This window comes from Ictidomys tridecemlineatus, chromosome 12 (genome assembly GCF_052094955.1).
Source record: "Ictidomys tridecemlineatus isolate mIctTri1 chromosome 12, mIctTri1.hap1, whole genome shotgun sequence".
In the NCBI taxonomy this organism is placed as follows: Eukaryota; Metazoa; Chordata; class Mammalia; order Rodentia; family Sciuridae; genus Ictidomys; species Ictidomys tridecemlineatus.
The window spans coordinates 114,211,659-114,224,040 of NC_135488.1; the positions used below are offsets into that span (position 1 = coordinate 114,211,659).

General features: G+C 44.9%; 1 protein-coding gene across 1 annotated transcript; it reads right to left on the reverse strand.

The window, feature by feature from the left end:
- Window positions 1-1,098: 1,098 nt before the first annotated feature.
- On the reverse strand, window positions 1,099-7,952 carry Rrm2 (ribonucleotide reductase regulatory subunit M2). The gene is made up of 10 exons (XM_078029673.1): window positions 7,774-7,952; window positions 7,618-7,692; window positions 7,145-7,288; window positions 6,775-6,891; window positions 5,994-6,127; window positions 4,387-4,481; window positions 4,138-4,271; window positions 2,999-3,103; window positions 2,804-2,917; window positions 1,099-2,702 (listed from the first exon to the last, which is right to left on the reverse strand). Exons 1-10 carry the CDS (start codon window positions 7,870-7,872, stop codon window positions 2,550-2,552), a joined length of 1,170 nt encoding a protein of 389 aa, XP_077885799.1. The 5' UTR covers window positions 7,873-7,952; the 3' UTR covers window positions 1,099-2,549.
- Window positions 7,953-12,382: the final 4,430 nt, after the last annotated feature.

Here is a 12,382-nt window from a genome sequence, read left to right on the forward strand (position 1 = left end):
TGGGTACAAAGGCAAAACCCTCTACTGTGTAACTCTGAGTTAACCTTATCCAAGGCGGAGTTACCACCCCAAACACTTCAGCTCCCACGGGATTACTTCCTCATTTGCCAGTCACTCATCCTTCGAAGCTGTGCTGAGGTGTAGAAATGGACAAAAACTTGTCCCCTCCCATAACCTCAGAAAGCAGGAACAGCAAATCCAAAGACTCATCACACCAGTGGCCCCACTGCAGAGAACTGTCACCCTCTCCACTAGGCCAGTCCCACCTAGTGCTACCTGCTCAGCATTCTGTGCTGCCCCTTTGCTAATCTGGCTCCACATCCCAACACTTCAGACCTACTTACCTGGTTTTTCTTCTTTAGGAGTTAAAACTCCAGAGGGAGGGATTCCTCTTGGCTCTTGGCCCCATCTCCAGGCTGAGGACCGCACATGACAAGGCAGCTTTGTAGCAGAATGAGCACTGGAGACCCAGGGGTGCAGCATGCAAGGACTGGTTAGCTTGGGGAGACAGGAGTTGTGAGTTCTAAAAGGCTCTAGGAAGGCAGGTGGGACTGTCAGGAAAAGGATTTTATAGACAGGTACAGACCAGAAACCTCACGGAAGCCCACAGGTCAGCTGGGTGAGGGGGGAGACGCTCAGCCCCATGTTTTGAGATGGGGCCCAGGAGTGGCTAGCCCATCGCTGTCAGAGAGGGAGAAACTCAGTTCTGTTCCCAAATCCCACCTGCAGGGCAGCTGCTGCTGCTTCTGGGCCTCCTAGGTAACTTGCGCCAGAATGAGCACAAGGGAAATACCTCCCCCAGAACAGATAAAATGCTTTTTCTTCCTCAACTAAAATGTTAATTTTGCCAATCAAGGAACTGACATAAGAACAGTTTCATTTCAATCATTTAACACTTGTGCAGTATTCAACAATGAATTAGTCAACAATGAAATGCTTCATGCTGAAAGTTTCCTTTAAACAGATTAGGAAACAATCTGAGTTGAGAGAAATGAATTCCCACATTACTGAGCTGATGGGAGGTAGAATCCTAAAATCTCTTCCCAACTTACATCTGGCAATGCAAGGCAAAGGGTTCATTTTAGTGTCACACAAGGGTAAGGACAATATAACCCGAATTTATTAACTTTAAACAACAATAATTTAAGATACAAGAGTCCCATATTATAGGAATTTAAAGACTATACAATAAAAGGAAACTTACAAATGGTCAGCTAATACACAACCCAGTCAGCTAACAAACAGGGCCAAAGATCAATATAAGTCATGAACCATCTTCTGTGTAACACCTTGGGTTTTTTTATTCCAAAGGTAGATTGATCTAAACTGGCTGTTAACTATACCTCTACCTGAAATTAACATTTGAATGGAACATGTCTTAATAGAATCTTCCTTCCTGTTAAAGAATTCACCAGGTGATGCTCATATTCAGGCAAATGTTAGAATAGTTAGAATGTCTTCAAGATAATACTGGTGATTTTTTTTCCCCCAAAACAAAGAAAACCTAAATAGACAGAGTAAAACATATTTTCTAATTAAAGAGACAAGTAAAAATGATCAAGTCTCAACAGTACCTATTACAAAGTTAGAAATAATCAACATCTAGGAGAGCCAATTTCAGTTCTGGTTTCACCACTATTAATAGGAAAGCTGAGACAGGTCACCTTGTTTAAGGACCACCTGAAAAGTCAATAGCATTTTAAATCCAAAGACCTTTAAGTCTTTCCACACCAAGTAGAAATTGAGGAAAGTACAATCTGAGAAACAATGATACTGTTCCTCACATGTCACTGGGTCACTAGCAGTCACCCAAATCACACCTCAATTCCCAGTGACTTAAGTTAGAAGCTCCTTGCCCTGAAACACATCATTCTTCAGTTGAGCAAGACGTGCTGACACCCTACCTGGGGTCCAGAGTAAAATACACAAATCATCTTCTACTGGCACCAGCTGACTAAAGTCTACATACACATAGGACTGACTTAAAAATTCTCCAGTTCATTAAAGAAAACAAAATCTAAATTACATGCTTAGTCAATAGATTGTTTCTTTAGTTCAGTGAATTTTGAATTGGCCATTAGTGGTAAGTACAACACTTTGCATTTGTTGTAGAAACCAGACAAATCAGGCTTTTTCCCTTGACAATACAACGTTCATTTGTGTGTAAAGTGCCAGTTTTATTTACAAACTAGTTAAGTAAACTTTAAAGTCTTCTTTGTAGCAGTGAGACTGACATCTGAACTGTCTGGTGGTTGTGTAAAGGTTCAATCCTGCTGGGGCAGACTTGCTTGAGGGTCCCTCACTTGGAAGCCGGATCGTCACCGTCAGTGCTGTGAAGCTGGACAGCTGCTTGCCAAAGCCAACAAGGATTCTGAGGTAGCTACACGGTTTTTTAGATGCCATTAATGAACGTATGGACAATGGTGTAGCTGGTGGATTCATTTTAGCTGATTTTGGGGGATGGCAGGTGGGGGGAAATAAAAATAAAAATATAAAGATAAGGGAGGGGGGAAAAAAATCAGCCAAATAAAAGCACATCTTCTGTTCATTTAAAAGTCAGCATCCAAGGTAAAAGAATTATCTGTCGGATTTGACATCACTCCCATCCTCTGATACTCGCCTACTCTCTTCTCAAAGAAGTTAGTCTTCCCTTCTAGTGAAATATTCTCCATAAAGTCAAATGGATTTTCTACTTTGAAAACCTGAAAAAGTTCACATCAAGACATAAGTACAAAAAAAAAAGAGACCCTAAGTACAAAACTCCAATTTCAAAAGAAGCGGAAGACTACAAACAATGCTTTACCTTGTTAAAGCCCAGCTCCAGCATAAGCCTATCTGCCACAAATTCAATGTACTGCTTCATCAAAGTGCAATTCATCCCAATTAGCTTCACAGGCAAGGCTTCTGTGAGGAACTCCTAGAGACAAAAAACAATTTGAGTACCCGAGGCATGAAGATATCCTCAAGCAAGCACCAGTGACCCTCACCTAGCACCCACCTGTTCTATCCTGACAGCATTGATAATTATTTCTTTGACTCTCTGCTCTGATGGTTTGTGCAGCAGGTGTTTGAACATCAGGCAGGCGAAGTCACAGTGTAAACCCTAGAAGAAAGTTTGAGATCATGATAAAGTCAGAATTCTATTGTTAACATGGAATATGAATTGCTTCATTCTTTCCTATATCCTCATACAACTTGCCTGGCCACACTGAGAGCACGTCAACTGTGGACTGTCAAGGGGACAACGAATGACTGTCCACTCTGCTGATGTCCATGAGGCAGACCTCAGCCCCACCCAAGGCTCTCAAAGCTGCCCCTAGGTAACAGGCCAGGCCTTTTCCTCACTGTGGCGTCCAAAAAGGAGTGAAACTTTGCACAAGTATTCTTTTCACAGCCATGGGCTCTATAATTTTGCCTCTATCCCCAGAGGGACAGGGCAGTTACCTTTTAGGTGCTCAAGTACTGAGGATGCAATTTCAAATCTGCAAATCTGAGTGCATTAAACCCAATAAGCTCCAGTTTATCTTCCTACAAGGGAAGATCAGCTGCTTGATCTGCCCATTGGGCTCCAGAAATGGGAGGGTTCATGCTCCTTGCCCTTCTGATGCGATTTAAACCAGATAGTCTGGGCATCTTCACCTTCCTTTCCTCAGTTTAATCCAAGTGCCTACAAAGGCAAGCTGGAACCAAGTGGATTACTTCATCAGGAAGCTTACCAAACTCTGAAATATAGTAGGCTCCATGAACCCAACTACCATGTACACTATAATGCATAATGCACCAATAAAAGAAAAAAGTCGATTAAAAGTAAAAAAAAAAAAAAAAAAATACATGCACGTACAGAATCACAGAATACCAAACAAAATGAATACTCCCCAAAATCCCAACAAGTACTCTTAGTTTTGTGCTCTTATACATATAATAAGTATGTGCATAGGGATGTATTATACTGAAGATGAGTAGAATATTGATACACAAAGCACTTCACTCTTTTCTGAGTATGTATGCAGCTGAACTCTTAAATGTGGAGGTGATGCCATTTGATAACCTGGGACCTGACCTTCAGTGAACACAAGGGTGGGCCTAAGAGTTGCAGCTATTTGGGGTGCCACTTTAGCCAGTTTGATTTAGACTCACCTCATCTCTGCTAATAAGTTCATTGGAAAATGTGAGGCCAGGCATCAGTCCTCGTTTCTTGAGCCAGAATATTGAAGCAAAAGAACCAGAAAAGAAGATTCCCTCCACAGCAGCAAAGGCTACAACACGTTCTCCTGTTGAAGAGTTAATATCAAAATGTTCTTTGTGAGCCACTGTTGGTATTCACAGGAGGCCAACAGCCCAGTAAAAAAGAAGCCCAGGTTTAACTAGGACCAAGGGCTTCCTTACCATAGGTAGCCTCTTTGTCCCCAATCCAACGCAAGGCCCAATCGGCTTTCTTCTTCACACAAGGCATTGTTTCAATGGCATTGAAGAGAAATTCCCTGTAGGTATAGCAATATATCATGAGCAATGATGGTGAAGAACTGACCCCAAACTTCTAAACAAGAGCACTAGGTTAAAGGTCAAATGTAAGGGTTTACCAATTCTCTCCCCCAAAGGAAGGACTCAAAAAAAATTTATTTTTCCTTTTTACTGGTCAGCTTTTCCCTCCAGATTTTAAAAAACTCAACATTCATTTGACTTATGTTACACACAAATTTAGGTATTCTTTAGTTCATGTTGAGCTCCAACATCTACTTACACTAAAACTCAGTCCATTATACCAGGATTATCTATTTTTACAGTGCTGGGGATTGAACCCAGGCCCTCACGTGGTGAGCAATCTGAGTTCTACTCCCAGTCCTTTCACAGATTTTACTGAAGATGCCCAGGATGGCCTAGAACTTTCAATCCACCGGCTTCAGCCTTCTGCATAGCTGGAATTCCAGGCATTCACCACTAGACCTGGCTCTCCAGAACTTATGGGCTTCATCATTTCAAATCAAGATCATAGTTCACAGGCCCTACCTTCTTTAAATTTAAAGAACCATAAAATCTTAACTGCTATGCTGACTACTATCCCACTAAATGGACAGTCCTATCAAAGACTACACTGGGTACATTAGCTGGGCCAATTGCCAACTATATAATTAAACCAAGAAGGTATCCTTACCACCACTCTCTGCCTCCCATTTATTCTGGGGTCCACTTGGGAGTGCAATGACATCCCTGCCCCTCCTTCCCAGATGACCTTGTGATCTGAGGCCAGTCATCAGCACCAAGCCAGCTTCATTCTCCTTGCATCTCAATGTCCACTTCCACTCAAAACCTCAGCCCGCCTCTCTCTTGCTTTTGAGGATTCACCACCAGACCTCCCTGACCATACTTACCCCTTTGGGTAACTTACCCAATCATGGCCCTGTTGTTATCTTTCCTATTTCTATCTATAAACATGTCCAAATCTCTTTACTCCCAAAAAGTTTCTTCAAACAACCCATTGCTGACGTCCTCTTCTCTCCAATCTCCAAAACATAAATGGACCTCAAGCTACCTTTATTTTTCTAGGATCCCCTAATACAAACTAATTTCAGCTCAACTATCCTCCCTGTGCCTAAATTAATCTTATGGCTCAAAGCTGTCCATATCATATGTCTAGATCTTAATTTTCTGTACTATATTACAAACTTCCTAAGAGGTAAGTTACATCTTTATCCTTCCTTATCACCCTGTCCCAACCCTACTCTATAAGTATAATAAATTTGCCAAACCTCAATGTTACTTTTTCACTCAACCTCTAAAGATGTTTTTCAAAAGAAAACATTAGATTTTTACATAGTATACTTCTAACTCTAATTAAGTGAATTTAGGCCCCTTATTCAGAGCAAACATGACCATGGGTGCTAGAAGTTTATGACCATCTGCTTAGTCATTCTAGAAACATTTTTATCCCTTTGAAAAAACTTGAAGTTATTAAGGGAATCCAAAACATCCTGGCATACCATTTGAATACCCACCTTTCTTTGGGGTCTTTAATGTAAGTGTCAATAAGGAGACTATACATTTCAGAATGTATGTTTTCCATGGCAATTTGGAAGCCATAGAAACAGCGGGCTTCTGTAATTTGAACTTCTTGGCTAAATCGCTCCACCTAGTGGTAAAACACATCAAAAGTTTGAGGAAAAAAAGTTGGCGGGAAGTCAGTCAATGGATACTAGTAGCATCAGTCAATTCTTTGTATCTTTAAAAGGTTTGCTTCTTTCAAATTGTCACAATTCTGAGATAAGCAAAACATTTTATATCGTATGCTCAATTTATAGATCAAGAAAGGAAACAGATAACTCCTATTTTATAGGATTTTTATGAACAGTAATTATTGATTCATTCCTTACTAAATCATTTCAAGAAAGACCCACTATTGATGCAGGGCACAATGGCATGCCTATTGTGGAAGACTGAGGCAAGAGAATTACAAGTTCAAAGCCAGCCTCAGTAACTTAATAGAGGCACCAACTCAAAAAAAAAAGATCTATGCAACCCAAATGTTAAAACAGCAAGCCACAAAAAGGTGAGAGCAAATGTGGCATCTACAGGGAATACATGTATTACTGCCACTTATAATGAAAGGGGGATACCATAAACTGCAAAGTGTTACAAAACAGGAAATGCCGTGTAATATAAGGTCTGGCTTGTACATGCATATATGCTCACCGTATGGAAAAAAAAAAAAAATCAAGATGAGAAAAGCACACTAGTTCTAACTTAAATCTTTAAAAGTGAAGACTTTTTCACACTCACCAAATTCTCATTTACTATGCCATCACTTGCTGCAAAGAAAGCCAGAACGTGGGATATAAAATATCGTTCCTCAGGCTTCAGGGATTCCCAGTGCTGAATGTCCTTGGAAAGATCCACCTGACATTTGGAAGTTCACAACAGTTAGTATTAGGGAAGAGATTCAAGTGTGCAAGAGCTCACAAATACATACTCTAAATTTCTTTTAAGTCCACTACACCATTTGATCACTAAACTCTTCACGTCCAGATTCCCTCTGCCAGTGAGTGCATCTAGCATCCTCAGTGGAATGTAGTGCATGTCAAACCAGTTATAAGTGCCCTGTAGGGGTCTTTTAGGGTCAAAGCAGTGGCCAGTGCCTGAATGTGATTACCTCCTCGGCTGTCCAAAAGGAAGCCTCAGCTTTCTTATACATCTGCCAGATGTCATGGTATTCGATAGGAAAGATGACAAAGCGGCGGGGGTTCTCTCTCAGTAGTGGTTCATCCTCCACGCTGGGGGCAGGTACTTTAGTTTTCTGTTGGGAAAAATTAGTTTAAAAAAGAAAAAAAGTGTTGAGCTGACCACATGAAATTGCCATTTCCTCTGGTCAAATTATCGGGAATTCCATGTGGCTCAATGCATAACCATTAGCTGTCACTTTGCTTTCCATTTGCACAGAAGGACCACAGGACCCATGGGGGCACTTTGGCGGGAAAGGACCGCGGGGAGGGGAGCAGGCCCCACAGCTGAGGAGACAATGCTGCTTTGGCGCCAAGCGCGGGCTCCTGGGGACGCCCCCTGTCGGCGGCGCCACTGGCCCCCAGAGAGCTCGGACCCTTCTCTCACCCCACGCCGGCCACTCACCGGCTCCTCGGGATCCTGGAAGATCCTCCTCGCGGTCTTGCTGGCCAGGACGCGGGTCGCGTTGAGGGCCGGGGGCTGCGGGGAGACGCACGTGAGCCACGGCGGGAGCCCCCAACCCTCTCCTGCCGCCGCCGACCGGCTCTGGCGGGCACTCACCGTGTTCTCCTTGTCGGCCAGGCTGAGCCTCTTCAGCGGCGAGACCTGCAGCTGCTGCTGGTCCGCGATGGTGGCGAGCGGGGTGCGGACTGAGAGCATGGTGGTGGCGGTGGCAGACGTGGAGACGGCAGCGACCCGAGCGACTAAGCTGGACCCCGAACACTAGCGGCGCCCCCAGCCCTCGCTCTTTAAATCCCCCGCCCGACTGCGCGCGCAGGGGGCAGGGCCCGGAGCTCGGCTCTTCCCATTGGAGGATCCCGGCCCCGCCCCGCCCCCGCGGCGCGCGGGAGATTCAAGCGCCGGGCGGGAGTGCCACCTGGCCCCGAGCTCTGGGCCGCCGGCCGGGCGGGGACGCCGGGGCCCTTCCCTCGCGAGCTGCTAGCACAAAGAGCGCAGCCCGGGGCGTGTCGGCGGCCGTGGCGCGCGCGGGCACTTGCTGGACCGGAACCGTGTGGGATTGCGAGAGGCGCCACGATTGGAGCCCGCCAGGAAGGAGCGCGCGGGGACTACCACCCCGCAGCCCCACCTCTCCGCAAACGTCTCCCAACCTGCCCGCCGCGGGCTCAGGGCTTTGCAAAGGAGGTCGGTGCACACACACGCCTGAAAAATGCTCCCGGCTGCGGCAGAAGCGTGGCCGCGACCACTTAGACTTGAGTCCCTGGGGTCGGGGTGCGAAGGGGCTGGGATGCGACACACGATCTGGGGTTCGGCGGTGATCCCGCCGCCTAACAGCCGCTGAGCCCCGCAGTTCCAGTTGGCGTGACCTGATTTCTTCAGGACTCGCTGTCCGCATTGGTAAATGGGATTAGTAAAGTGAGAATGGTGTTAAACGAGACCCTTCCTGTAAACGGGCAGTCCTTTGTACACCTTCAAACTAACCAAATAACTAAGTGACCGAGCGAGGCTCTTGGTGCAGCTCCCTTTCCTTTCTCCAGTCAGACCACTGTCCCCTGAGTCGCACTTGCTTAAAAACTGCGACCTGAGCAACAATTCCAGAAAGTTCAGAGAATGATTAAAGAACTAGAAATTCAGTTATGACTCACTAGGCATCACGTAGGCCCAAGAGAGTTTGAAAACTCCCGCGAGTAAGGGCGGAGGCAGGGACTCACGAACAGTTTTCATTTGCCACTTGGCTTTCTGATTTGTCAGAGATGTTTTGCCCTCCAAAGGGCAAAAATGCCTGAAATAAGTGAAGAAAAAGAAACGTTAACTCCCAGGAAAGAAATAATCAACATGAGAAAGCTCCAGAAACTGCAAACACCCTGGGAAGAGGGTGGGGTAGGGAAGAGAGTATACAGACTTGTGGTCAAGGTTCCCTCGCCTTAGAGGCCGGTGAAAATCATTTCTCTTACAAAAAAAGAGCAACTCAGTCCAGCAACGTTTGCTTAAGCCACACTGTCAACTTCACACGTACGACTTCAGCATCCATCCCCAGAAAATGGGTGTTTTTATTGATAAAGCCATCTAACAAAACCATCAATGAATGGGATCGTTTAGTACTAATGCGCATTCCAGTTTCCTGTAATCAGTACTCGAGGTGCTGCGCTTGGTTGCTCTCTTGGACACCGTGAGTTTTACTTGCTCCCGACGTCCACACCACGACTGAGCGACAGTCAAACGACGGCTTCGTTCGTGGTTTGTTTACCGAGTACCCAGCACCTATCTTCGCGGGAAACTTGGAACTGGGGAAGGTCGCCATCCGCCCCTCCCCTCCCCCCAAGTCGGCCACCCCTGCTCCTCTAGGAGACGTGGCGCTGCCGGCGTCCAAACCCGGAGAGGCCCTGGCTGCCCGCCCCTCGCAGGAGCGGACGCCCACCCCAGGATGCGGGCTGCTTCCCGGCGCCCGGATCTGCCCCGAGTTTCTCCAATTCGCTTTCGGCGCGGGTTTTGACATCTTCTCCACGATTGGTCCGAGGAGGTCAGGCTCCGCCCTCGACTCCCGAGAGGCTCCACTTAATCGCCCACCCTCGGACCCCGCCCACCCTCGGGCCCCGCCCTCCCGCTGCCCGCGCTCGGCGAGCACACTCCCCAGCCTGAGCGCATTTGCTCCCTCGCCTTGAGTTAAAGTTAGCAAGATTTCCTTTTTTTCTTTTTTTTTTGGCACGGGGGCTTGAATTCCGGGGACGCTTAACCACCGAGCCACATCTCCAGCCCTTTTTGTTTTTTTATTTTGAGACCAGATCTCACTAAATAGCGGAGGCTGGCCTTGAACTTGTGATCCTTCCCGAACTCTTGTGATCCTGGGATTTTAGGCATGCGCCACTGCGCCGGCTAGTTAACAGGATTTTTTTTCTTTTTTTTTTTTAAGTTGATTTTATAGGTAACAGGATTTCTAAGCAGCTGCTCCATGAGAAACCCAGGCAGCCGGGGTCAGGTGCTTTTCCCAAATCCTCCCTGCACTCTGGCCAGATGTTGCTGAGGGTTGCCCTCATGATCACAGTAGCACCCAAACCCCTGGCAGCCGGGTCGGGTGATGTACATATTTAATCCAGACAACAGGGAGGTGGGTATTTTTAGACCTGTTTTATAGGTAGGAGACCAAGGACTGAGAGGAAACTGGCCCAGGTCCCACAGCTCCTGGATCCTCATAGCTAGAATGTGTTTCCTGCCTTTTTATTAGAAATGTTTTCAAAATGGAAGTCTCCAATGTGCGCCCAGTACCTAGGGTTCAAAGTCTGTTCCCATTTTGCAATATTTGCTCTATTCTCTGTGGGCATGTGGGGTTTATGCATTTTTTTAGAACTCTTGAGCTGGCTGACTCTTGTAATCTAAGCCATTCTGGAGGCTGAGGCAGGAAGATTACACATTTGATGCAGCCTGAGCACTGAGTGACACCATGTCTCAAAATAAAATAAAAGGGCATGGAGATGTAACTCAGATAGAGGGCCCCTGATTTCAACCTCCAATATTGTGGCATGGGGGTGAGGGAGAAACTTGCAGATACAATGAGCCTTTACCCTCTTAATATTACAATAGGTAATTCCCAAACGTAAGAACATTAGTATCACCATGGTATATATTTACACTTAAGAAAACTAACCATTCTCTAATATCAGCTAGTAGTCAGTTGTGAAAGAAATTTAAAAGTTGTCAAAATCAAAATGGAGATGCTGCCTCTGTCAACCCTAACAAAAATCAATAAATAAAGCTAAGAAGTTAGAAAGAAAGGGTTCTTACTAATGATTGCCTTATACTATCACAAAATACTCTGCCAGAAACACCAGCTTGCTTAGAGCAGCCACAACCTCATACAAAATATACTTCTGTAATGCGTCTATGCAGCAACTGTGCTCAACCTTGGACTGAGGCCATTCTTACCATTAATCTTTGTGGCCAAGAGTCTGTTTCAACATAACTGAAATAGTCCTTATTTTTTCTTGCCTTAACCCCTGAATGTGCATATAACATATTATGCACAAATGTTGCCTTTACAGAGTCCTACCATTTATGTTGCAATGCTCTTCCCAAGTAAATATTATTCCTTGGAAGATCTCTGTGTAATTGTTTTTTTCTAAATTTAGAACACCATGTTCCATAGTCAAATGTGTCCATGTGTCCAGTTGTTTAAAACAGTTTTATAGTTTTTCAGGTTGTGTTTATTTTTATTGATTTATTTTGTAGTTGTAGATGGACAGGATGCCTTTATCTTATTTATTTATTTTTATGTGGTGCTAAGAATTGAACCCAGTGCCTCGCACATGCTAGGCAAGCGCTCTGCCACTGAGTTACAGCCCCAGCCCCCTCCGGTTGTGTTTTGATCTCAGTATCCAATGTTACCTACATGCATTGCATTTGGTTATGTCCTTGTGTGCACACCACATCCAGGGCCTGGACATGCAAGTACTCTACCAGTGAGCTACATTCCCAGCCCAGCAGCTATGTCTTTTTTAATTGGAAAAACTCCACATTTTCTCCCATTACATTGACATTCAAAGTCTGAGACACTTTTCTTGTAGAATGTGTCACATTCTATATTTGTCAGATTCTTTTTCTTTGTTTTTTTTTTTTTTGTTTTGTTTTGTTTTTAAATACCAGTGATTGAACTCAGGGACACTTGACCACTCAGCCACATCCCCAGCCCTATTTTGTATTTTATTTAGAGGCAGGGTCTCACTGAGTTGCTTAGCACCTTGCTTTTTGCTGAGGCTGGTTTCAAACTCAGGATCCTCCTGTCTCAGCCTCCCAAGCTGCTGGGATAACAGGCGTAGCTCCACCGTGCCCAGCAGATTATTTCTTCATGATTTTATTCACCGGTTTCTGTTGTTGCTGTTGTTATTGATGTACCTTCATTTATTTTTATTTATTTATTTATTTATTTATTTATTTATTTATATGTGGTGCTGAGGATGATCCCAGTGCCTCACATACGCCAGGCAAGTGCTCTATGCTCCACTACTGAGTTACAACTGCAGACCATATTCACTGGTTTTTCTAATCAATTATTGACAATAAACTGGCAATTCTAAAGGGTTTATTAGATTTAGGTTAAAAGCTATTGGTAAGAAGACCTCATAGGTGATGATATAACCAGGACTGGAAACCAGGACTGACTCCAAATTCTGGGTGTTTTCAATCACCCAGCCCTTCACCACTTTGGAGATAATATTTT

Coding starts and splice junctions, on each gene's coding strand:
- Rrm2 (XM_078029673.1), bottom strand. CDS start 7,872: ATGCTCTCAGTCCGCACCCCGCTCGCCACCATCGCGGACCAGCAGCAG. Junction 7,289..7,617: donor TCCAGGATCCCGAGGAGCCG/GTGAGTGGCCGG, acceptor TTTTCCCAACAG/AAAACTAAAGTACCTGCCCC. Junction 4,272..4,386: donor GGACAAAGAGGCTACCTATG/GTAAGGAAGCCC, acceptor ACTCTTCAACAG/GAGAACGTGTTGTAGCCTTT.